This window comes from Lissotriton helveticus, chromosome 11 (assembly GCF_964261635.1).
Source record: "Lissotriton helveticus chromosome 11, aLisHel1.1, whole genome shotgun sequence".
Classification (NCBI taxonomy): Eukaryota; Metazoa; Chordata; class Amphibia; order Caudata; family Salamandridae; genus Lissotriton; species Lissotriton helveticus.
The window spans coordinates 300,379,958-300,407,762 of NC_136072.1; the positions used below are offsets into that span (position 1 = coordinate 300,379,958).

The 27,805-nt window shown below is 45.0% G+C and overlaps 1 protein-coding gene across 1 annotated transcript in view; it reads right to left on the reverse strand.

Moving 5' to 3' along the window:
- The window catches only part of ADGRA2 (adhesion G protein-coupled receptor A2), a 503,592-nt gene that overhangs the window by 102,791 nt on the left and 372,996 nt on the right, over positions 1 to 27,805 (reverse strand). Inside the window, exons 3-5 of the mRNA XM_078665416.1 lie at positions 4,635 to 4,706; positions 3,821 to 3,892; positions 3,153 to 3,224 (exon numbers count right to left, since the gene is read on the reverse strand). Of these exons, the coding sequence (XP_078521542.1) occupies positions 3,153 to 3,224; positions 3,821 to 3,892; positions 4,635 to 4,706 (216 nt within the window). The remainder of the gene's footprint in view (positions 1 to 3,152; positions 3,225 to 3,820; positions 3,893 to 4,634; positions 4,707 to 27,805) is intronic.

Genomic DNA, 27,805 nt, shown 5'->3' on the forward strand with positions numbered 1-27,805 from the left:
AGAGGGCAACCTTTCTGTTTGGATGTTAGCGGCTTGCTCGGCCGCGAAGACGCCCGGCCACCACCCAAAGCGGATCCAGGCATCAGACAACTGACTTGCCTGAAGAACGGGTTGTTCCGTGTTGAATGACAGTGATAACCAGCGCTGCAGGTCTTTGGCTCATATCCAACCCACTGGGGTAAGACTTGGAGCAATTTGGGGGCACGACAATATTTGTGGTGAAACAACAAGTTCCAGAATGCACGTTTGCATACGCCCACTGGGGGCGGGACTTAGCAACATTATCAGGTGCTCACCACAACGGACTGTCTGTGCTCCTTTCCTCAAGCCCGTGAATAAGGACACACAGTGTTTGAAACGCGTTGGGCAATTGTAAGAATGCGGTATGGAGAGGAAGACCGCAACACTGGAGTCTTCAATTAAAGGTTTTAAACTTCCCGTCAGTGGCGTCTTCACTAGAGGGCAACCTTTCTGTTTGGATATATATATATATATATATATATATATATATAGGGGATCAGCCTCTAGAACTAGGGCATTACCACGCGCTGCCATTACTACGCTTCTTTTACAACACAAGTCGTTTCAACGACTTGCGCTGGAGGGCGCTGTTGGCCAAGGAATAGTTTAATTTTCTATTCCAACACCTTCCCTACTGTAACGTGGGCTGGAGTTGGAATAGAAAATTAAACTATTCCACTATCCAGCGCTTACAGCGCAAGTCGTTGTAACGACTTGCGTTGTAAAAACAGCGTTGTAATGGCACGCGTGGTAATAGCCCGCGTTGTACTGTCATACAACCATATACATATATATATGTACATGCACTAACTGAAACATGCATCACCATCATGCACTACTTATGACCTCACACAGTACATCACTCAGGACATGTTAACTGATATCACTCATGACATCATTCATGAGACTGATACACATTAATCCACAAACCCTTTCATCATTTTATTAAATGAAAGTTTTTTCATGTTTACACATGTGGGTACATAGAATTACATTCTCCAAACCTGGAAAAAAAAGGTTACTATCTTGAAAATCGCTTTGATAACTTTTTAATTTAATGATTTCTTTCAACTTCAAAGCCAGAAAACTGATCAAATTGGTTGCGAAAATTTCTCTTTTTGACAGGGTTAATTGGGCAGCTGAATGGAAAAATAATTTTGTAAAGGTAAGAGCATTTAGAGAATCATGCATACATGCTCTTTTTAAAGACGTTTTAATGGCTTGCAAAAAGCCTGTAGGCATATGGTAGGATTTAACCATAGAAATTGATGCTTATTAAGGCCAGTTCTAAACTAATCATCCCAATTGAAGGTGACTGAAGACGACTGACCCAAGCAGTTAGTTACTTAAGGACACAGTTATGGTTACTTCAGTTAACTATATATGCATGCTGTATGCTGAAGTGAGTGGAAGCAAAATGTGAATGCCACTACAGCAGACCAGGAGAAGAGAAGGGCTTAATGAAAGCTTCATTCAGTAGGAATCTACAGTATATGTGTTTTTTAATTAAAAACAAAAGTTTTTCACTAAAGCCAGACCTAAAACATACCATAGCTTAAACTTTATATACAAATCCATAAGGAGAAATTAATTATTTGCTATTAATGTTTTAAAGTGGGCCACTCATTTCCAGACACCTGACACTTTTACAGCATGATGATCATGTTGGTCAGTGTGCAGAGGCTTTATGTCAGAATATTGTACACAGAAAAATTGATAATGAATATCATGTGATGAATATGATTTAAAACATATTATCCAATTGGGTGTAGATTTTCTATAATTAACTCCAATGTCACAATATTTTGTAGATGATACTTAAGATACAATGTATATATGATACACCATTCTGACAACAGTATTTATGTACCACACCATGTGCGGGAAAACAATCTCAGAGGTGTAATAAAGGCTGCCAAAAAGATTATGATCCAGATGGGTATCTTCTCTTTCAGCAAGGGGTCTCTTTCAGCAATCCCAGGAAGCTCATTCCTTTCGATAAGGGCCCTAGCAACCCTATAATTCAATAGGGGTCAGTGTTTCCCACAGGAGTTACATACAGTCGCAGGATGTACAAAGCTATAATATTTTCCACCAGCGGAGCGGACGGTTGTGTGCCACCTCAGAGGGTCCTGCTATTTCTAAAATGAGCCTACAACCATGGAATCTCATAGTCAGCAGACCTCCCCCACAGAGGAGCACATTTGACCTAGAGTGGTCACTCCTTACTGCAGGATATTAGGAACCATGAGATCTGAGGTGCCTTTGTGGGGCCACATAGTCCTAGAATCCCAGTCCATCATGCAATGGACCCACAGCTTTGAGATCCAGGAGTAGACTGCTTTTCCAAGAGGGCAACCACAATTATGGGATCCTGGAGCCTGTAGTTATTTTTACATGTGGGGTTCCGGATGACATCCCATGATTGTGGGTGTAATTTTGGGCAAGTCATTTCCACAGGCAAGTCCGCAGCCTCCGGATCCGAAGGAAGCCATGGAGGCTGCAGCTACGGCTGTATCAGGAAGGGGAACAAGAAACATTCCAATGGGCGTTCTGCCCACTGACACCAAATGTGCAAGAAGTTGCAAGAACCATAATAATATTACAATAGCCAGAAGGAGCAGCAGTAAATGGCAAGATGGGATATGTTCTGAACGTTCTTTATTTTATACCATGACATGTATGTTCAAGTTAGGAGCAAGGGTTTCAATGCCCAGGACATATTTTGTTCCTCTCATCCTTCCTCTCTCCTACTTGGTAGCAGAACCAACCTTTATAGGAGCACCTGGTACCTCTTGATGATGCACCCTAAGAGGCTGTAGTGTTTTACCAGTTGTTGTTCGCCTTTTATCAAGTTTGACACTCTCGACTTACAAAAATATTGCATCCACTGAACTGCCTACCACTGTTTCACCAAGAGAAATATGCATAAATATATATACTCTTTGTAAGTCCACATCTCCTTACATTGACAATGTTGTGATTGAATGTAATATGGTTGTCATGTGGTATTATTGTATTAAATACAGGGAGGGTATACTATTTCACCTTACTCTAAAAGACAAAGACCTCAGCAATGATCCCCTATCCTCAATGAGGTATCTTTCTAAAGCATTCTCTGAAATACTTACACATGCTTGAGAGATGGTAATTCATCAAAGGTCCCCGGCAGCAGGCTGGAGAATATGTTTCCAGACAGATTCCTACAGGAAAGACGAGAATGCACAAAAATCAACAGAACATCATGGAAAAAGCATTGTATACACTACCCACTACTCAATTTGATTTAGCTTGCCATAAAGCTGAATTGGCTGGTGATGATTCTGAAGTTCAGACAAAGTAATTAGGTATTTTGTAGACCATTTGGATGGTAAAATTCACCTCCTTAAATTGATCTCTTTAGGAACTGACCAGTAAATCCAGTTTGCTTCAAACCTGAACCTGATTAATCCGGCTGCTTCAAAGAATGGAACAAAAGGCTACATGTACCATATGTACATAACTGTCAGGTTGTTAGTACTGGTCTCCATTAATCAAATGGCAACTTTCACGTATTCTGTAAATAACCATTCAATCTGCTTATGCACTAATGTGCTGTGTCTTTTAATCTTTGTGTATATGTGTTTTGGGGATATGCTAATTGCGGATCAAAATAAACCAATTAACAAAAAGCACATGGGAATTGACAGCCAATCAAAGAGCCTCCCTTGAGCTCAGGAAGTTGTAGCTGTCTGCCCCAAGCTTACCTTCCTTTTCATGGGTTGGAAAGCTCAGGGCTTTTTTTTACAGTTTCACTTACAGGCGTGAGAGGCTGACAAGGCCACGGAAGATGGCAGCGGCCAGACACCCAATTCGGTTATTCGACAGGTCTCTGTAGGAAAAAAATGAAAAATTAGATCGATCTCATCCACAAAGTGTTGTCCGGCACTCAACAATAGAGAGATATCCTGACATGCCACTAGATCTAGAAGAGCAACTGGCTGTGGAAGAGTCACTGAGATGCCAGACTAATTCCTGATATGAACCCACCTCTTCCTCACTCTAGCTCCTCGGGGATAGACAAGGAAGTGGGCAAACTGAGCAAGCAACCTAAATATGGCTAGTCCTTATGTAGCAACCCTGAGTTGTTCAAGTAATACACCAACATGGGGAATACAGTGAGACAGGAGGGTAGTCAGTGGGGACAGGGAGGAAAGGCAGTGATGGAGGGAGATGTAGACAGCCTGATTGTAGGTGCACCAAGGAAGGAGAGGAAGATTGAGACAGACAGACAGGAGAAACAGTCAGAAGGAGCAAGGACATGGCAGTCGAGTAGGGAGAGGAATCAGGGTGCTTGATTTTGTCACGCGAGGTCTGGGTCTGCGAGAAGGCACTCTGCAGCCCATGAGCACAGTTCACTTCACTTCACCCTGGATACCTCCACACTCTTGAGAAGCACAAGGCTATTGCAGTTGGGGACAGTAGCGGGAAAGGCCCTCCACATGGCTTAGATGCAAAATTCAGCAGCAAAAAGATGGGGACCTGGGCTTCTTGAGTAGAAGAGCAATGGCTAACACCCCCATGATTCCCAGTTTCTGCACCCAGCGTTCTTCCCAGAGGGATCCCAAACTTACAGTCGCTTCAGTTCGGCCAAGCCCAGAAAGACTCCATGCTCCAGGGTGCTGATCAGGTTGTTCTTGAGGTCTCTGCAGACAAGGAGACAGGGTAGAGTCGGTAAGGGATAGTAACAGGCAATAATTCATTAATACTTTTCCATAGAGGGCATTTACAATTGAGTGTTGTTCACCACAATGCTTTACAAACACAAGTTACACTCTACGTTTTTATGTTTTTTACATGATGCACACTATGAACGTAATCCTTTCTAAGCACTTGGGCTATAGTGCACATCAAAGGTGATAACATGATTAAAGAAATGTAATGTGCTTGACTGAAGTTTGCTCTTCACCCTATGACATTGACAGAGCTCCTCACAATATATATCCAAGGGCATAATTCCCACACACTTTGTCTATGTGCCCAAGCACTTCACACAGTGCCCAAGTACTTAACACTGTGCCCATGTGCTCAAGCGCCTCACACGGTGTCCATGTGCTCAAGCGCCTCACACAGTGCCCATGTGCTCAAGCACCTCATACATTGTTTATGTGTTCAAGCTCCTCACACAGTGTCCATGTGTTCAAGCGCCTTACACAGTGTCCATGTGTTGAAGCACCTCACACAGTGTCCAGGTGCTCAAGCGCCTCACACAGTGCCCAGGTGCTCAAGCGCCTCATACATTGTTTATGTGTTCAAGCTCCTCACACAGTGTCCATGTGTTCAAGCACCTCACAGTGTCCATGTGTTCAAGCACCTCACAGTGTCCATGTGTTCAAGCGCCTCACACAGTGTCCATGTGCTCAATCACCTCACACAGTGTCCATGTGCTCAATCACCTCACACAGTGTCCATGTGTTGAAGCTCCTCACACAGTGTCCATGTGCCCAAGCACCTCACACAGTGTCCATGTGTTCAAGCTCCTCACACAGTGTCCATGTGCTCAATCACCTCACACAGTGTCCATGTGTTCAAACAACTCATACATTGTCCAAGTGTTGAAGCTCCTCACACAGTGTCCATGTGCCCATGCACCTCACAGTGTCCATGTGCCCAAGCACCTCATACATTGTCCATGTGTTGAAGCTCCTTACATGGTGTCCATGTGCCCTAAAACCTCACACAGTGGCCATGTGCCCATGCACCTCACAGTATCCACTTGCTCTAGTGCCTCATACATTGTCCATGTGTTGATGCTCCTTACACAGTGTCCATGTTCCCAAGCACCTCATAGTGTCCATGTGTTCAAGCACCTCACACAGTGCCCATGTGCTCAATCACCTCATACAGTGTCCATGTGTTCAAGCACCTTATATATTGTCCATGTGTTGAAGCTCCTCACACCGTGTTCATGTGTCGACGCTCCTCACATTATCTGTGCCAGTGCCCCAAGCTCCTTACACAGTAGGTCCATATGCTACAAGATTCTTAAATTGTTTGCCCACACTTCTAAGGTGATCACACGCTGGCCCAGATATACTAAAACTTTGAAATGGTGGTCGCATGATGCAATGTGGCACAAATGGTACCATTGATCAGCGTTTGCGTGAAAATAAAGTTTTGTAACCAAAGGCTAAGTATGGCCAGCGCTAAGGGCAGTGCGTCACACAGTGCAAAACTCGTGAAATCCAAAGTGAGCATAACTGGATGGGAAATGTGCAAACACTGTTCGCAGCCCCTTGAACCCATCATTCCTAAAGTCACATAAAGTAGCGCCACATAACAGTAGTTTTAATACTGACGTCAAATGAAAACTGGGGCAATCATTGGTCAAACATTGGGTTAAGCTACATTGGGTCATTGTTCCATGCTTACTTTGTGTAACTAATGAAGCGTATAGATAAAACACAATGTGCTCTTGGGCGTCATTTACAAGAAGACAGTTACACTTGAGGCATAGCTTGTAGTACAAAAGTCATCCAAAAAGTTTGCGGTCACTTATAGAGCTAGCCTTGGTCATATGTGTCCTAGGCTACACTCGAGGTGTACATTAACGAGAGTGAACATATGTTACGTGTTGGTTTCAGTCTACACCGGGTGGTTTTGGGTGGTACTTTACTGATAAAATGCATGTAATACTTTGGCTGGAATTGTAAATGCTTAGTTTTCTGAATTTAAAACTTTGCTAAAACACTGGAAATGAGAGGGCTAAATTAAAAGATTTAAAGTGTTTCTCTTTGAATGCTCGCCAACAAAATGGGAGCTAGCACATGCTTCCTTATTCTGTATGTCTCCTCAATCACTATGCTAGTGGACTCAAGCTCTTTGCATCGGCTGCCCACATCCTCGTGTGTTTTGAGCCAGCTGGGCTGATCTCTTTGTCTGGAAGATGAATTATCCAAAACAGGATAGAATATCTTCTAGACAAGAACTAAACAGCTTCCACATGAAGTAAAGCTACATGGGATATGCTCTACCTCCCATATGCCCCTTGCACATTAGCATGCATAGGACCAGAGCCCCAGGCACTGTCACAACATCACGTGCCAGGGCCCTACGCACCGCACCCAAAAAGATAATGAAAAAAGAAATAAAAAAGGAGGAGGAAAGAAAAAAGAAGAAGACAAGATAACCAAAATAACGAAAAATTGAAAGAATTGGTGGAAAAAAGAAAGAAGGAGGAAGAGGAAGAAATAAAGAAAGCAAAAAAGCAAAAAAAGTGGAAAAGAAGAAAGATAACAATTGAGTGCATCACAATGTGTTTTAGTTACAGCCATTATTTACTGCGCTGGCAGAAGTGCGGACTGAGGTGCTAAATGAAAGCACGCTATTATTACCAGCACTGTTACGATGGAAAGAAAGGCGAGAAGAAACCCAGGCGCAAGATAAACCGTATAAAAGGAAAATGAAGCAGTGGAAGGAATACATTAAGAAAGAAAGTACGAGAACGGCCGGTTTTAGGGCCGTGCGACTGGCGCGGCCGCACTGGGCGCTGACCTGTGCAGGCGGCGGCACTGACTTCGGGGGGTTCAGCAATAACTTATGACTGGAGAGATGAGGGGGGCTTTTGCCCGAGGGTTGTGAGAGAATCCGAGGAGGTGGTCATGGCCGGGTGTGGGGGCACCAAAAAATTATGGTGCCACCAGCGCTAATGCCGGCCCTGAAGACGAGAGATTTAACGTAGAGAAGATGGAGGGAAATAAAAGAGGAGTGTTTTTATTATGCAGAAGAAGAGTTGTCCCTGGTAGCTCGAGTGCGCGCAGTCAGCCAGGGCCCTGGGGCGCATGTCAAGCGTCGGCGCTCATTCAAGCCCCAGGCTGCCATCCCGCGGGCTCCGCCGGTGCCAGGCTCTCGGCGGGTAGGGATACAGTCCGCCCATCTATCACGCCCTGGGTCCTTAGACACTCAAACTACAAAGGGAGCCGTGCCTGAGGCTGGCCACGGCCCTCTATTAATAACAGGGGCGAGCGCCACCTGGCGTCGCATTGATCAGCTGCGCTCCAGTCACCCAGGCTTCAGGCTGGGGCGCCTCGTTCACTGAAGCTTTCATTACAGCCTTGTCCTGTGTTGTGAGCAGGGCCACTGGATTATGTGGCAGTGAAGGACCAAATTATGTGGCACGGTTGACTGAATTATGGAGCAAGAAAGGGAAATGCATGCCGCGCGATGCGGTACATTTTGTGACTGCATTACTAACACATTTTGTCACTTTTACGCATATTAACACTGACTGGGCATCTGACCACATTAGAACCAGTTCAACACCCATGTTCACAGCAGGCAACCTAAATATGGCCAGTCAACCTTTGCAAAATGTCCTCCACTGCGCAGCAAGACCCGTTGTCGTGGTTTTAGCAACGCGTTTGCGCTAGAAACAATTATTTTGCTAAAATAAGGACGCCTCCTCCCATCCCCCTACCCAGCCACAATTGCCACAAATCAAGCACCGCTGTGAAGTAGCGCCTCTCCAAGGAAGAATTGTTTATTTGGGAAACTAAGGAGGCATTCTGGTTTCTTCCGCATTCCCACGTGCCACCATTCTCCCACCAATCACACACTGTTGTATAACTGTTGTGTCCTCTCCTCCCCTACACTTTAGTTTTTATGCGTTGTGTGTCATTATTCGTATAGGTTTCTTTAGACTGCTCTACTGCTGCCCTGCCCTCTTTCCCAAACCACGCCCCTTGGATCATTTAATATAAAATCCTAACAACATTTTTTATAACAGCGCTTCATACAACAGCTGCAGTTTCTTAGTACTGTAAATAGCTGGTGTTACTATGACCCAACTTAAGGGTACTCCAATTATTGCACTTAGAAGATTTAGGGGCATATGTAGGTAGCCGTTTGCGATTCGCAAATGCCGAAATTCGGCGAATGTTGGCGTTTGCGAATCGCAAACGGCGTTTTACTATGTAGGTGCCTCTTAGCAAAATAAGGAATCGCAAAAATTGTGATTCCTTATTTTGCTTATGGCATTTAAGGAATCACAATTTTGTGATTCCTTAAATGCTATGTAGGGGTGCTTTAAAAATTTTGATTTTTGCATAAGGAATCGCAAAATACCACCTACATCAAGTAGATGGTATTTTACAATTTCCTTCAAAAATGCATTTTAAAAAAAAATTCAAAGTGCCATGTGGCGCACAGACATGCCCTTAGGGCATGTATGTGCGCCACATGTACTTACAGGCACATTCCAGGGGTGCAACAGGTGTCCTTTAGACACCCTGGCACCCTTGGAATTGCGATTCTCAAATTGCGATTTTCACACAGAAAATCGCAATTTGAGAATGTATCCCCATTCATTCCTATGGGCCTTTTGGCCCATAGAAATGAATAAGGAATGTTAAAGATTCGCAAAAAAATTGCAAATTTTTACCTACATTCCATTTTGCTATTCTCAAATAGCGATTCCTTAAAAATTGCTATTTGGGAATCGCAAAATGGAAATTACCTACATATGCCCCTTAGGGATGTACTCGGCGATTCTAACTCCGGACATGCATAACACAGCAGGGAGATTTTTAACTCTCTCAGTAAATTAGCGTTAGTTCCCTGGAAAACCCTGCATAGAGTGGGGGTTCAGCTCACATTTGGATCTTCAGCACAGTCTATGTCACCAGGATATCAGCTGTAGACTGACACCCTTTTTGTTTTTTTTAAGGGGGGAGAAGTGCTTGGCATAGAGTGCTCGACACAAAGCCCCAACCCTCTAAGACCCTTTCTTCTCGCACTGAAAAGGGTTTAGAAGTTGGCAGGTGTGACACTGACTTTCTGCCACCTGAAAGATACACAATATGCTTATTTAGAAGAAGCTGACAGCTTCAAGTAGTAAGTGTAGCAGCCTGTTGATCCCACCATTAAGGAAGTAATGTTGAACAGGTAATTTGCATTTGTATAGCACTTCATAACCCTATAGTGGCCAGTGGCGCATTGTTGGATTGGTTGCATGCTACACTGTAGGGGAGTGTTTTGCTGAAAGGCTTTTTATTCTACTTGCAATTAGGTCTGTGTGTAATGTGTTTTGGTGTTGTATGCAGTGCTTAATTTGAGCCGGTGGTTTCCAGTGCTCGGCACTGGCACTTAATTCTCAACACAGGCAGTGACAGTCCACCAGATAGTGGCGCTGTATGTCCAAGTTTGACATGAGCAACACCAGTGTTTAATAATGCAACATACATTAAAAAGGAATAATACCTGTTGCCCATGCCATTCTTATAGCTTTGGGTGGCCTGGAGTAGTCTGCATTGCCCCCTTACAGGAATGCAATGGTTAGTGGTATTGTTGGTTCTGTCACTGGCATAGCTGGCAGGGGCACTGGGTGGTGCAAGCAGCAGTGGCCTCCTAAAAATGGCCCTGGCATTAGCGCTGGTTGTATGTGAGCGGCCGGAGTGGTCTTCCCATGCAGTCTTGGGGCTCAGCTCTTAGCAGTGCGCTGGAGGAGAGATGGAGCGTGCTCAGTCTGTTAGTCATCAGCTGAGAGTTATTCTGCAGGACCCATGTGGAGCTTTGGGCGACTACAGAGCCTTCAACCAACATCCTGTGGGGTCGCTGATTATGCACTGCCTAGAAGGCACCGCATAACCAGGGAACTTCCTACCTGGCACAGAAGTTCAGATGGTATATTCCCAATAGGTCACCTAGATCTGCCAATTCTAAAACTTTGGTAGCACCAAGGCTTAAGAAAATGAATTGGGGGTAGAAGTACTTTTACAGGAACTGTTGCGGTCTGGAATGAACTTCCCCCTGAGATCCGGTCGGCCTCCAACTTGCTGACTTTTAGAAAGGCCTTGAAAACATGGCTCTTCAGTAATTAAGATCACAGCAAGGTCATAAGAATCCACCAAGCCACTATCAGAGAGTTAGCGCCAGGACACCTAAGGGTAACAGTGCACTCTATATATAAATCGGATGTATGACGTTACAACGCATACTTTTACAATGCATACCTTTACAACGCATTTTTACAACGCAACATCCATTACAACGCATTCCATTACAACGCATGCCATTACAACACATTTTTTTAAACTACCTTTACAACGCATTCCATTAGAACGCATACTACCTTTAAAACGCATACCATTACAACGCATAACATTACATTGCATGTTTGGTAAGTATTGGATAGTGTAGGGGTAAAAATTACTATTCTAACTCCAGGGGGTGCAACAGTAGGGTAAGTGTTGGATAGTGTATGGGTAAAAATTATTATTCTCACTCCAAGGGGTTCAACAGTAGGGTAAGTGTTGGATGGTAATGTTATGCGTTGTAATGGTATGCGTTGTAATGACTGCGTTGTAATGACATGCGTTGTAGTGGTATGCGTTGTAGTGTCATGCGTTGTAATGGTTGCGTTGTAATGGTATGCGTTGTAATGGATGTTGCGTTGTAAAAGTTCAGTTGTAATGGTAGTGTGTTGTAAAAGTTGTGTTGTAAAGGTTGTTTCCCATATAAATCCTATTAACATTAACATACAGCAAGTGAGGCTCTTTGGAGCAGGTGAGAAACACTGTGGCTTTAGTGAAAGGTCAAAAGTGTACAGCACTTGTTCATCCTATCTCTCTTGCTACAAAACGATTACACCTCTACGGCCCTTTCACAAGAAAACTTCTTTACCTGCTCTCTCACAAGAAGAAGTCTCCAAGCCTCCTTGACCTCTTATTCTTTATTTACAAATATGCTTAATTTATCATTTCCTATAATATCTTTTGAAATTATGTATTTTTGACATGTATTGTTATTTACGTTTCTTGTGAACCTTTGACAGTATTCATATCCTCTCTTATAATATCTTATTATTATTTTAAGGAGTATTGTAGATCATTATCACTCTTTATTACACCTTCTTGTATTTGCGCATTATCAAACGATTGCTTATACGAAGTAGTGTTTTTTATGTGATCATATTAATTTTTTCAATAAACATTTTCTTGAACTTAAAAAAGTGTACACATGGATTTTGCAAAGGTGTTTGATAGAGAAACCCTGTCCAACAGGCCCGTGGTGACATGGTGTCGTCACTCATCACACAGCCGCCCAGGGAAGCTCACGCGCACCCAGTGCGCCGGGAGGTGAGCTGGAGACCCTACAAGTCTCCAGCGTGAGAAGGAGGCCTTCAACCAATGGACTCCATTGAAGGGTTTAAATCCTCTCCCGGGGACTGGTGGTCGCCCTAGATGGTTTCCTTCTTGATCTGGGGTGGTTATACGTGTGGGTCCTTATCGGGGGCTTTATAGCCGTGCCCCCTCACTATGGCTCCTCCCCTCTCCACGGCCCTGCCCCTTCTATCTGTTCTCCAACACAATGAAATTTATTCTAAGGTTATCAGGTCAGGATAGAGTGCCAAATAAAAGTAGATCTGTTAAAAGACATCCAATGGAGATGTGTGTTCCTTGGTGCAGAACTTAAACAGCTAGTTGAACAGTGTGATATTCCCACTTTAGAATCTCCAAAGAATTCCTTAGTCGAGCCCTGTGCTGTGCGTCTGTTGTGGTGCAAGAATTATCGGTGCCGCAAGCAAAAATGTATTCCGGCTAGCACGTCCAGCAAAAGAGCTTTATTTGCAGCTTCCAGCAGCAAAATGGCACTCTTTGCTCCCCCCGCTGGTGGTCCTGCAACACTCCCATATGGGTAGCACATCAAATAAAGACTAAAACAACAATATAAAGGAATATTGACACTTTCAGAGCACGTAGAGGTCAAGGAAGGGTGAGTGCTACATATGAAAAACTGCACCTGCCTGATGCACTCAGGCCACAAAAATGCAAAAGCAAAGCCCGTGTGAAGGGTGTCAGCACAAAGGCAGAAACATCTGGGAGCGCTCAAAGACCACAAGCTCTCATGAGCTGAGGAGTTGGATACAGTTTGAATCCATTGTGCTTCCTCCTAAATATAATAGCTTTAAAACCCCTTTCAAAAGGCAGTGGGTAGCTCTTCTCACCCCAGGCCTCTACGGACACAGCTTACAGCCCTGCTATTTTCACCTAGAAATCACTGTTTTCAGGTGCGTTAGTCTAATTAGTTTGATGGAAGCAAAACATGACTACAACACCCACAATGCATTAGGAAGTCGCACAACAGTCCAGGACTGGAGAGAGTGTCCATAAAGACCTGCACGGATGTGGTTAACCCAAAAGGCTTATATCATTTGCCTACAGAGAGAAAAAAATACCCTAACGGAATTCCCAAAATAGGCTTCTATGCAGTAATTGTACCAATTACACGCGCCACAGGAGAAGTTTCATGTTAAATATGTTGGGGCAGATTTATGAAGGCCTTGCGCCGCCGGTGCGTCACTTTTTCCCATGTTAAAAATGACGCACCGGCGGCGCAAGGCCTTCATAAATCTGCCCCGTTGATTTTAAGAACAGGATATGTGAGTGATTCACCAGGTACATTTTGATGTCACTATCATCTCGTTGATGTTCAGGAAATCGCTAACCTCCCTTTTGACATTAAGGTAGTCACTGTCCTCCTTGTGATATTAAGGAAGTTAGTACCTACTCTCACTACCCCCCTAGCCCCCCTCAAACGCCCCCCAAATAAACACACAATTCAGTTTATGGTGATTGTGCACTCAAAAAAAGCAAGACTTCCAATTTCCAAATATACCGCGCTTCTTCAGAAATACCATAACATCTGCGTGCATTTCTTCATTTTACACTTGGTACCTTTTTCATTTTTAATGTGTCTCGGTGGTAAAGGCAATTATGAATATGTGACGGGTGCCGCTCGTAGCTGCGTTAAGGAGTTTTGGGAAGGACTCTGTTTGTTCTCTGCCTCGTGCCCCTGGGAGCCTAAGTGAACTGTTTGGACGGCGGAAGGAGGAGCGGGACTGCGAGTCCCAGGAACGCCAGCGGCTCAGTCAACGCCCGCACCTGTGCGACTCTTCCCCCCTGACCACGCCTCCTCCCAGGTGCTCAAAACCACGCCTCGCGGCCCCCGCTTCGCGGGAGCCGCTCGTAGCTGTGTGAAGGAGTTTTGGGAAGGACTCTGTTCTCTGCCTCGTGCCCCTGGGAGCCTAAGTGAACTGTTTGGACGGCGGAAGGAGGAGCGGGACTGCGAGTCCCAGGAACGCCAGCGGCTCAGTCAACGCCCGTACCTGTGCGACTCTTCCCCCCTGACCACGCCTCCTCATCTCACGAATACCGCGCTTCTTCAGAAATACCATAACATCTGCGTGCATTTCTTCATTTTACACTTGGTACCTTTTTCATTTTTAATGTGTCTCGGTGGTAAAGGCAATTATGAATATGTGACGGGTGCCGCTCGTAGCTGCGTTAAGGAGTTTTGGGAAGGACTCTGTTTGTTCTCTGCCTCGTGCCCCTGGGAGCCTAAGTGAACTGTTTGGACGGCGGAAGGAGGAGCGGGACTGCGAGTCCCAGGAACGCCAGCGGCTCAGTCAACACCCGCACCTGTGCGACTCTTCCCCCCTGACCACGCCTCCTCCCAGGTGCTCAAAACCACGCCTCGCGGCCCCCGCTTCGCGGGAGCCGCTCGTAGCTGCGTGAAGGAGTTTTGGGAAGGACTCTGTTTGTTCTCTGCCTCGTGCCCCATGGAGCCTAAGTGAACTGTTTGGACGGCGGAAGGAGGAGCGGGACTGCGAGTCCCAGGAACGCCAACGGCTCAGTCAACGCCCGCACCTGTGCGACTCTTCCCCCCTGACCACGCCTCCTCCCAGGTGCTCAAAACCACGCCTCGCGGCCCCCGCTTCGCGGGAGCCGCTCGTAGCTGCGTGAAGGAGTTTTGGGAAGGACTCTGTTCTCTGCCTCGTGCCCCTGGGAGCCTAAGTGAACTGTTTGGACGGCGGAAGGAGGAGCGGGACTGCGAGTCCCAGGAACGCCAGCGGCTCAGTCAACGCCCGTACCTGTGCGACTCTTCCCCCCTGACCACGCCTCCTCATCTCACGAATCCAGCTGAATCTCTGGGAATAAGAACATTGAGAGTAACGCGCCACGCGGGACGCGCGCGGGCGGTCGCCGGGCTAAGCCCGGGCAAAGGGCGGGCCGTTAGAGGCCGGAAGAGACCGGACCGGGCTATTTCCCTAAGGCCGTTTCTCCGGGAGCCTCTCGTTGACCTGCTGATTGCCCATTGCTTTAACAGCTGCAAGTTATACTATGGCCAGTAGGGAAACGAGAAGTAAATCCGCGAACGCGACCTCAGGTACTATGGACAAATTCTCTTTAAAATTAATACCACTGCAAGTAATGGCCCCTTGTCACCTGTAACATCAATTGAGGAGGGGGTTGAAAGTAATGGTTTGTGTTCCTTGTCTAGTCTAACCGCTAATACTAGTACTCCAATAATGCTTGATGCCACCCATATGTCTCTACTGGACAGTATCGACCAAACTATAGAGTCTGTACTGAAACAGATTAGGACACCATCTTCCACGCAGAGGGATAGGGATACATCACAGGTTTTTAACGACGTGGAGCTCTCCCCTGTGGTGGAGCCAGCACAGTCTGGGGCCCAGGGTGGGGATTTCAACTCAATAGAGCAGGCGGGGTGTAGACGGGATCTGGTACCGAAATTAAAAAGGAAAAGAACAAGAAAACCCAAAAATGCTAAAAGGGCCAAAACCGACCGCACTTTGCATGTGAGGGAAGACAGATCAAGTACTTCTGTGCTGCCAACTTCTGGTATTGTTGACCTGGAGGTGCTGGTAACTCCACCCATTCCCCCTGTACCTGTGGCCCCTAAACCGTTTGTTTTCGGGGGGGTCTCTACTAATAACATGGCACTTCTAATTACCACGTTTACTGATATCCTCAACAGTTTTTTAAAACCCCTAGCCCTCAAATTAGACTCAATAGAATCGAGACTAATAGCCCTGGAAAAATCAAGCGGGGGTACTGAGGTTCATGTGGGGTTGGGAGAAAGTACACGGGGAACACAGGGGCACACTGCCGGAGCATCTTCTTTGTCCACGTCTACTCCGGCTGTGGTTGCAACAACCTTGACAGTCCCACCAGGGGAATATACCAACAACTGCGCTATACCGGAGCGCCAATTAGCTCCTGTACCACCTCCCAGGTTAGTGCCACCGCTTCCCGCTCCCAGGTTAGTGCCACCGCTACCAGCTTCCAGGAGATCAAAGCAATTAGCTCTAACCGTTCTATCCACACAGGAGAGACCTTCAAATGGGATGGAAAACGGTTCGAAAAGGCAGGTTGGCCCCAAATCTGGGCACAAGGCAGTGCACCTACCTCCTGAGGCGGTGGGTTACACCGTAATATTGATGGGTGCACCCGAGCTTGCAAGTGGTGTAATGGAACCATATGAATCTTTGCATAACAAGGTAATTAGCTGGCTAAACATTAATAGACCCCTACCGCCGCACTTAAAGGGTGACGTTCTTAGGGTCAGAAGGGTCCCATGGGTTGGGTACACTACCAAAAAAAGACGGGGGACTGCATTATTGTCAGTTTTAGGAACCCCCATGTAGTCACATATATCAGTAATTGGCTTGGCAATGCGGGTAATACTACTATCGAGTTGGTTCCCCTCTCATACTTTTATCCCAATGTTCCCACACACACTGGGAGGAATGACGAAGGGTGGACACGGGTGGGCTTTGCTGTAGATGGGACAAGATACAGGCCTAGGCAGAATTTCTTTCCGGCCCGAGTCAATTACGCACATTCCAACAGATACACTTGCCTCGACGAAGTGGATTTACTCTGTAGGGGTGTTCCCTTGAATTCTCACAGAACCACTGAGAGTGGATCCCTGAGACAGGGGGAGGCAACTGTTGTGTTGGAGACCCTTAATAACAGGGACCGGGAGCTATCCCAAGGGAGTATACCAAAGTCCCCCACTGTTCTTGATAGGGTAGTAGGCACTTCATCACAAAACGACTCCGACTGCACTCCAATACTGCCGTGTGTCTTTAAGACCACCTCCACCCTGCAGCCCATTTCGGAATTTCCGGTATGTCGCCACACACTTCGATCAGTGGGCGATGTATCGGAGGCTCCATCGGGATTATCTGGAGGGCAGGCACCAAAAACCTCTATTGAGGTTTTGAAGTTCCTGTCCTGGAATGTGGCGGGCATTGTAAATAAAATTCACACAGAGGATTGGGACCTCTTAGTGGAAGGGAGTGATATTTGTCTCTTTCAGGAGACCTGGGCAAGGGATCCCCTGAGTAGAACGGGCTATGCAGTTTTTGAAATCCCGGCTAGTTGGAATGGCAGGGGGAGGCCCTCGGGGGGCTTGGCGGTTTGGGTGGCTTCACACGTTGGGTGTTCCATGGAGAACATTTCCACGTTCTCCCGGGACATCCAGTGTGTGCTCCTCAGATGGCCAAACGCTGTAAATCTAGCTATTGTCAATGTATACTCCCGCCCTGTTAGTGTGACTTCGGAATCACATACCCTAGAGGACCTTTCCTCCTTTCTGGGCCAACTTCCTAGTGACTGCAAAATAGTGATGGGCGGTGACTTTAACTGTCACTTTGAACCTTTGGAAGGTCTAAAGGAGGGTGCTATCACCACTGAAGATGACTATTGGGGTGTTCCACCTTGCCAATCCCCTCATCCAAAAACCTGGTCCCCTCTGGCAGTTCAAATCATGTCTCTTACCTTGAACTACGCGCTGAGGGCTTGTAAAGGACGGACTCCGTTCGACAGCCCCTCTGTGTGCACCTTTAATAGAAGGGATCATGAATCGAGATTGGACTATATTTTCGTTGATATTTCTCTATGGTCCAAGGTCCAGGATTTCAGGATATTGCCTAGAACAGATAGCGATCACAACGCACTGTTACTAGAAATGAAACACCCCGCTCCTGTTGGCAAGTCACTTTCCTCCAGCCCATGTGGTGACCCTGGGACCTTGGTTCTTACTTCCAATAGACGCAGGGTCAAATGGGGGAACATAATCAGTGCAGAAGATAACATAAGGAGGATCTATGAAGTAGCACTCCCTAAATTTGAAGAACTGGAGGATCTAGTAAATCTCCCATGGCAACCTGATTTTAATGAGCAGCTAGGACAAATTCATGAAAACTTGGTGGGTGCTCTAGGTGAGGTTTTTTACCCTGTGGTACCCCCACGGCGTAAAAAGACCAGAACCTCATCCTGGTACAATTCCTCTTGTAAAAAGGCAAAAACAGAGCTCATTGCCGCAATTAAAGAAGGTAAAGATAGGGGTAGGGTTGCTGAATTGAGGAGGGAGTATAAGGCGGCCCTAGTACTTGCAAAGTCCGAGTGGGACTGGAACCATTGGCAGGAGCTCTCCCTAGCACTGGAATCCAGGGATCTTAAGAAATTTTGGTCCCTGGTAAATTTTGGCACAGGCGAACCCAAAGCTGCAGTAGAGCCAAACATTGCATCTTCTGCGTGGGAAGAGCATTTTGGTGAACTATATCAAGAGATCGAACAACTGACAGATGTGGATATCGCCTCCGATGATTTACCCACCTCTGCAGTTGGTATGGAATTTACCCTTGAGGAGGTAGTGGGTGCGATGGAGAAGTTATCAAGGGGGAAGGCCCCGGGACTGGATAGATTGCCCGGTGATCTTTTCAGACACCATCCGGAGATCTGGGGCCCATATTTTCTAATTCTCTTCAATGCCATCTTGGGAGGCATGGGGGTCCCTAGTACTTGGCTGGGGGCGGAGATAGTGCCCATTTTCAAAAAGGGCTCTCCTCTGCTCCCAGCTAACTACAGGCCGATCAGCCTCATAGATGTCCCCCAAAAACTCTTTTCCCGCCTTATCCTGGACCATCTTATGGACTGGATGGAGGCCAATGAAATCTTGAGCCCTCTCCAGGCTGGATTCAGGAAAAACACGTCCACCATGGATCAGATCTTCCGCCTCGTCCTCCTGTATTGGAAAACTGTGAGGATAGAGGGGGGGAGACTGTACATGGTATTCGTGGACCTGAGGTCAGCCTTCGACATGGTCCCATGAAAGAAGCTCTGGGAGGTTCTGAAAAAGCTAGGTGTTCCCACACAAATACTGCATGCCATAATTAGGCTCCATGACAATAACTACGCACAGGTTAGGTGTGGGAGGGATGGAGCGTTGTCGTCAAGGTTTCCTGTTCGCAGAGGGGTGAGGCAGGGTTGCGTCTTGGCGCCAACCCTGTTTTGCCTCTTTGTCAACAATGTTATATCTCACCTGGACAACGTTAGCCACAACGACGCCCCCCTCTTGGCAGGCAGGAGGGTGCCAGCTATCATGTTTGCTGACGACACCCTCCTGCTTTCCAAATCCCCGATGGGGATACAAAGGATCCTAGATGGATTTGGTCTCTTCTGTTTGCAGCATGGTCTTGAGATCAATACTGAAAAGACCAAGTTCATGATCTTTAACCCATCCACAAAGACGAGACCAAACCCCATCCTGGGCGAAGCAAGTCTGGAAAGGGTCACAACTTTTCAATACCTGGGGGTAACATTGCATGAGAATCTTTCCTGGGAACCCCAAATATCAAAATCTCGGTTGAAGTTGTGTCAACTCTCAGGTGCAATTCTTAAGGCCGTGAATACTTCCATCTTTAAACCTATATGCCCGGCATTAGAGCTTTATAAAACTCAAGCCAAGGCAGCTGCATCCTATGGCAGCGAGCTTTGGGGGTATAGAGCGGGGCGTGAACTGGCTAATGTGGAAAACAATTTTCTAAGACGCCTTTTGGTACTCCCTCGTAGCACACCTCTGCTCCCCCTAAGATTAGATGTGGGACTACCTTCCATCGCTATAGAATTGGAGTCCAAGCCATTAAGATTCTGGCACAGGCTATGGACCACCAGCGAACTCGCTCATTACAGGCATGATCTCACCCATGTGATGAGTCTGAATAAACGTGATAGAATCCCATGGTTGGCTTTTGTCAAAAAGGAATTGTATAGGTTGAAACTGCAGGAGCTATGGGAGGACCCGGAGCATGGATGTCAAACCATTTCTCGTAAAAATCTGGTGCAAATCCACAAGGAATCTAGTTTAGCTCTTCTCACGTCCGCCACCACCAATGGCACCCTGACTGATAGTTTTTTGGAACTTAAGAATTCCTACGAATTTGAAGATTTTATGGACATTATATTCCCCATCCTAGCGAGGAAATTGTTCATACAGTGGAGGTTAGGCACTTTGCCCCTAAAAACCTTCACCTGTAAATGGCTTAAGGGGGGGGGACAGAGTTTGTCCCGGATGTAATGTGCATGATGAGGAGGAAATTCATCTTTTTTTCTTCTGCCCAGCCTACATTAAACCTAGGAAATACTGGCTGGTGCCTATATGTAGGAACCTGGGATCTAGGTCTTATTTGACTGTATATAGAATCTTAAAAACAAGCACTTTGCCTCATATTGTATTTGCAGTGGCCAAATTTATTATGGCTACGTGGCAGTTAAGGAAGAAACTACTTTCCGCCTAATTGATGAATTTGTGAATGTTTTTCTCCCCATTAGAATCATCCCTTTTTTAACTCTATAATCTTCTTTTTAAGGGCATTTAATCGAATTTCCAATTCATTTTTATTCTTGGTATATAATTGAAGTTTATTATCACTGTATTTTAAAAATGTAATGCACTTTTTAAATGGTGTTGCTAAAATGCACTTATTATCATTGTATTTTAAAAATGCAATGCAATTTCAAATGGTGTTGTTAATTTGTAATTTGTGTAATTGTTTGTATGAATCTTTTATGGTCTAAACGACCGAAATAAAGAAATTTTGGAATTGGAATTGGAATATGTGACAGCCGCAGTATTAGTGAACACTATTATGTGATGGGCTAGCCCTAAATAACGAGAGCTTAACATGGATAGCAACATTGAAATCGTGTAACTCCAATTGTCCCTTTTGTCTACTGTAGTCAAATATATTCAGTACAAAATACATTATTTTCAGAATAAATGTACCCTTTTTGCTGATGCAAAATTTTGCGTCAATGCATCTATATCAAGGGGTCTGATTAAATGACCAGAAACTGACAGGCTTGCTTGGGATGAAACAGACTTTGCTGACACAAAGTATTTGGCCAATAACCTGTCACTGCTGAAATCCTGAGTGGTCAACAAACTATGACACTACTATCTACTACCCATAAAAAAGAATATCAAAGTGGCGAGGAGAACCTCTTGTCTGCTGATGGAGGTGAAGGATGTAAAGCTCAGCTATCCCTCCGGAGGAAACTCAGACACTGGAGTCCTTCCCTCCTGCTTGCTGACAGCGAGCCAATGTAGTGTCTACAACTTATTAAAAATATTATTCATTTTCTTGAAAAACAATTTAATTATTTTAGTTACTACAGGAGCCGTTTGAAAACGGCAAAAATGTATTAGCAATTAACGCCCGGAGTTTGACCCTCAAAACTTGAAGACTCCAACTATTGCGGAGACCTGACCCCGCCTCCCCCAGTTTCTCCCCACACCTCTTCATCTCAGCCAATGTCATCTCCTCCCTTATGGAGTCATTAAAAACACCTCTCATTGGAAGGGGGGGGGGCAGCTTTCTGTTTTCATGGATTTTCATGCAACACTCGCCCTTTTCAGCAGGCTTTTGATCAAAATCTATGGTTTTGAAATGACTGCATTTCACACAACTGGTACATGCAGCATCAAACTGAATAATCGCAATGTTTTTCTGTTCAACATCTCTCACACTCTACTGATCTTTTCCCATTCACAAAATATATGTACACGTTTTCCTTCTGCTCTCGTGCTGCTTATGCCCCTCCTACACAATCTGAGACTAATACGCCCGCCAACCCATGAAGGTTGTCTCGGGAGCTCAGTAATACAACCTGTAACTGTTGTATTGTCTAATCTTTTATTTGCATTAAAATTATAACATTAAGCAAGTCCAGTAATTTATTGTAACTTTTTTGTTAACCTAAAATGCCAGCCCTAGAGACAATTTTTTCCTTCATCTATATGAGAATTGCAAGAGATCCAAAAGACATAGATTTACTTGCAATGAAGTGATATGGATTTATTTAAATAATCTGTAGTTTTCCTGAACGCTTCTGTGGCTGCTACCCAAATAGGCCAATGTTGGACACCTCAACTTGATGCAAAATAATATATTTTATTATTCAAAATTATACAAATCCCTAATATGCCATTTCCTCTTTCTATCTAGACATAAATTGCTCTTAGAGTGTCTACATCAAGTGTTCCTTATTAATTGTATTTATATTAATGGCATCATTTCCCTCTAAGAATTTACTGAAATAATGTTTTTTTGTTGCACTGAGATTGGAGCTGTACAAAGTGTTGCCTCAGTTCTCTTAGAACACCTATCTCAAAGTGGTTCCATTCTAAAGCAGCTTTATCTACTTTGTGTCTTGGCTTCTTACCAGGCAGGAAACTCAACTACACCGCAAGCTACTGTGTACTAGGTACAATGGCACATACCCAACAGAGCATGGGTGATATCTTAATATCCACTACCCTCAAGATGAAATCCAAGAGGGTTGTTGCCAACTTTCTCCAAAGTTTATCAGGAGGAGGCTTGAGGCCAGGCAGTGCCTACTTCACTTGTCTACAACAATTTCCAGAATATAAACACTAGCATAGCTTGTTTACGTCACAGAGAGTATGTGCCAAGAGAAATGGATGCACTGACAACTGTTCCGACTCATCCTGAAAGGGCTTTATTTTTAGAAACTCTTCACTAGTAATAGCGAAAAAATGATTAATTCTGATCTTTAAAAAGTCTGAACTTTTTTGTAGTCATAGCATTGTTTCAAGGGAGCTGGGGAGAAGGTAGACGTGTCTACTAACACGTAAGTGCACCACAACTTCAAAAATGACCATCAAATTGGGACTCTTGGAAAATTCATTTAACTTTAAGTTTAATTGAAGAGCTAAGGAAAATGACAATAATAGAACTATTTGATCGCAGCTCTCCATTGATGTCAGGGTCTTTAAAGCAGATATGGTGTTGATGTATTTGTCAACAAAAATGATTATACCGACCTAGACTCAAGGGCAACAGAACAGTTCACCTATAACATTGGAAGTGGAAACCAATAATTGCAGTGAACAGTAATAATACCGAATTAGCAGGCAGATACATCATTCAGCAATTAGGGTGTGATCTGGTTGGTGGAAGTGTGTTGAAGGTAGAACAGTGATGGAATGTGAGTTTTAAGGTACTTGCAAAAAGTTAAGGATGTCGTCCATTTTCGTGGGTATTTTATTCTAAATTCTAGGAGGAAACAAAGACAACGCTAGTTCTGAAATTATTTATCTGCGCATGGACTGATCAAGGGTTTTGCTCAAGATAGCTCATGAGTTCCTGGCTAAGGAAAGCACTTTCTTCAAAATAATGGATTTCACCCACCCACAGGGCTCTAGGACACTAATAGCTTCCCTCCAGAAACCATAAGCTGTCCAGCACACCATAGAAAGTTGTTTGACAGACCACTAGTAGACAACTGTTGACCAAGGTAGGCTCTTGAAGTTGTGGGCACTAACACTTAAGGAAGAACTTCAAGCACTAGGGAAGGGGTCTCTGACGTAGGTCCAACGGGGGTGGGGCGAATCCATGGCAGATGATCTTCATAACCACGAACTTTTTATATGTATGTACAATTATCTTTGCAAATATCCTTAAAATCAGACACGACTTCTGCACTCATAGTGGGACAACTTGCTAGCAAGTCATAGGGAACGTGATTTTTCCTTGATATCTAGAAGTCACTGCCGCAGTCAGCATTTTCTTTGGCCCTTGAATTAAGATACTGAGTGGAGGCAGGATAGGTCTTAGTCTTCTAATGTGCCTAAGGCAGTAACTCATAAATGTTAAAAATTAACTACCAGAATTTTTTTTTTTTTTAATATAGTGATTCATCCTGGCTCTTGGCCAGCTATGTAGGGCTTTCAATCATATATTTAAAAAAATTAAGTTAAAACAGAGGATTCATTATTTGCTTACAACATTTTAGTGTAGTGTGTTCGGGTCAGTACAGGGAGCCCCTCTTTGGCTATCAATAGAGCAGGTGAGGGTCAACATAGCCTAGGAGGACAGGGTGCAAGCCAGATAATCACCATGCAAATGTGTCCATTTAAAATAAATTTGTCCTCTGCAGGGATACTGAAAATCTGACAAGAGTCCAGCTATCGTGGAACTACGTTGGACAACCCTGAGCTAGAGTAGCTTTCTATCAAATAGACTATGAGAGCAGCTAGAGCTAAGGCTCTAGGATTTTTCATCTGAGGTGGAGAAGGTTCAAGATGCTGTGGAACACGCTGTGGTGGTGGTGGTACGTGGGGGCCCTGCCGAGTTAGCACAAGCTCATGTGTGTGCCATTATCTTCAGATAAACCATGCTCTTGTGGTCGGAATGGGGCGCTCAGCTTCTTTCATCTCCTTGTCGGGTCGAATATGTGTTTATTTGAATTCTCTTATGTCTCATGTTTACACTAGATCCTGTAAACAGTGGAAGCCAATCTGTCCCCATCAAAGCTATTTCGGTACTTCATGAGTAGGGTTTTAAAGTTTTAACTGCATTTATATTGCTGCTTTAGTGTGTCAAGACCCCATGCGATGGACTTAGAAGACGCTCCTATATGTTTTCTGAGAAATGCCTTATATGTGATTTAACTGTGTGTACACCCCGAATCTGAGTTTTTTTCTTTACAGTAATATAACCCTGTGATACACCAGCAGACTTTCTTGGTCTTCTTTAGCGACAGTACTGTTCTGGAAGTCAAATCTTTGTAACTCAAATGATACGCCTCAATTCGGTGCATCTGTGACAGTGGACTCCCTATGTCGCCTATGCTAATTGAAGCAGTAGATGGCAAAGGTTCACTGAATAGGTTTGCCTCCTTTGCAACAAATCTAACAATCTTTATTTGAAAAGATTAAACACATATAGAATTATAGATGGGTAACAGTGAATACCGGGGATGTTTTTCTACTGAAACGTTTAGAGAGCCACCAAACAGACAAGGAGAGCGAAGCCAAGTTTTCCTTGATGTTACTCATAACCTTCCGGTGAAGAATGTACCATTATTCACTCTTTTCCATCTATAATGTTTAATATATGGTTCCCAAAATCGCCCGCCCAGCTTCCAAAGCTATGTAGAGGCAAACGAGTAATGGGGGAACCATACATACCGTGCTTGCCCCCCCCCCCTGTTTCAAGTTTAAAACAATATCTGGCCTATTGCCTCCCACCCTCACCAACCTCTGTACCATTCCTCCCTGCTCAAAGTTGTGCTCGTTGCTCTCATTTGGAGCAGAGAGACAGTCCTGCCCTTGTAGAGCTCTCTCCGAGCAGCCTGGAATTCCTTTATGACATAGCAACAGTGGGAACCTTGAATATAGCCTTATAGCCCGCCGTAGTGGGCTATACCGGCTATTAAAGGCCTGCTGAATCGCTTAAGGCCCGAGCCGAAGGCGAGGGACTTTAACCCCTTCCACGCTCATGACGAGCTGGGCTCGTCATGCAGTAGCCTGCTCACACGCTCATGACGAGCCCAGCTCGTCATGAATAATGGGTTTTTGAAAATCCCAGCGCATGGTTGTAAATCTGCGAGCATCGATGCGGTTAACGAAACAGCAGGACTTTAATAGCCATATAGCCCTGCTACGAAGGGCTATAAGGCTATTAGAACATTCTGCCACTAGAGGGCAGAATGTTCTAACAAATTAAACAAAGGGTTCTCGAAGCTCGAGGGGATATAAATCCCCTTGAACTTCGAGAAGTCTTTGTAGAACATTGGAATGTTGCTCTGCGGGCCTTTACCGGCCCGTAGAAGCAGGGAGCACTCCATTGTCTGCAATGGAGCTCCCAACATTACAATGTTCTAATTGTTCATAATATCACTCAGATCCCCGAGGTGAAAACCATCCCCGTAACTCACAGTTGTCCATCTATACTTTTATTTTATGTATAGCCCCTAAAATCATCTGCCCCATCTTATAGTTGCTAGACTGAGTCAAGGGAGTACCTGGGAGGCATACATAATAGGGCCTCCCCTCTTTGTCCCAATTGTTAAAAAAATGCTTTACTTGCCATTCTTTACCAACCCCCACCACCTTTCCTGCCTTCCTTCCCCCTCCGGCAGATGTGCTTTCTGCTTTCACTCATATTATCAAAGTAAATAACAATACTGGATCCTGAAAGAATGGTTCAGCATCCTTATTCCACAGTTCAATTTGTGCTGATAATACACATTCTTTTGGATCTTGTTCAATTTCGAGGTCCTCCAACTTTCGTGAGCACAGGTATGATAATACGATATCTTCGATATAGTCTAGTCCACGGGTCTCCAACAGGTAGCTCGGACGCGTTTGGTCGCATGCCATCTTCCAGGAAGTAGGTCCTGTACTTGGAGCCCAGCCTGGAACATGATTCAGAAGGTGTGGGGGGTGGCAATGCTGCCTTTTTCATAGAGCAGGAGGAAGCACTGCCGAGCTGTGGTCTCTTGAATGGCAGCCATCTAAACCAATGGCAAAGCCCCAGTCTTATACACACAGCATGACTGACAGCATGTAGACTGCACCATGACCAATCAGCTGGCAGCGAAGGCACCTACTAATTGGTTGTAAATGTTGTCCAGCGCTGTCATTCACACACTCAAAGCATAGTAGCTAGTTTGTGAAACTGCTGCAGCGGGAGGTTCAAGCTTAACCCCTTGGCCGCAGCACGAATTCTGTTGCGGCGCTGGGGGTGTGTGGGGGTGAGAGCAGCGCCGCCATGCTCGTGACGGAACCATGCCATCATGAGCCACGGTCGGCATGTGTTCATGACTGTGTGGTTAAGTCACGGCCCCGCCCGCTCACTAATTCGCCCGCACAGGCAGGGAATCAGTGCTGTGTGGGCGGAGCGGCCACAGCATGACGCAACCACGCCATCATGAGCACACGCCACACGTGGCTCATGACGGCGTGGTTCCGTCATGTGCACGCAAGGGGTTATGGAAAAAAACAATCTGATGATATGATCTTATTTAGTAGCAATTGTAATGTTTGTTTGTAGCTCAGGGCAGCTGTCGTAGGTCTTAAGTAGCTCTTATTATAGAAGGGGTTGGAGACCATTGATCTACTCTGAGCAATATATAGCAACTACATGTACACTACATGTAGCCAGAGTGATTTTTTTTATTGAATGAATCCAAGGGAACCACTGTATCTTTTTGTATATCTACTGAACTAGCTTACTTTCCTTGATGATAATATAGTCCTGCTGTTTGTTTTCTTTCCTTAGGTGAGACTCCGCAGCAGAGTTGGTAGTTGTCAGGTCTGACTTTACTCTCCTTGTTGCATGGTTAGTTTTGTTGCAAAGTTGTTATTGAAGCAGGTTCATCATTTTGGAAGTATTGGACTTGCGGCGTGGTTGCTGTTAATACAGACCGGCTGCGGTGGAAGTATAGGTATGGTTTTAGAGGTTATGTTAAGAACAAGCACTGGCAAAGTCAACAGGTCTGGGCTTGGCAAGCATGCAATTTTTTTTATTTGGGTTTAAAACATAAGCAGTGTAGAAAATCAATGTGTCGAACACCAAAAACGTAAAATAAAGGAGAGGCCCACAGCCCAACCATACCAGCCCTGACATTAAAGTGCACCCCTTTTCAGATGGTTGTACACACACTATCAGCCAAAATGATGCAGTCATCCACAGTGCGAGAGAGCCCAGTATTTAAATGGCCTGTCCCACACTGAGTGCTGTGGAAAAACGTCAATGACATACGAGTAAATCAATGTGTGAAGGCTGACTGAATACCCCCTAAGTAACTATGTGTGTATGGATAAGTATTATGAATATTTTGGA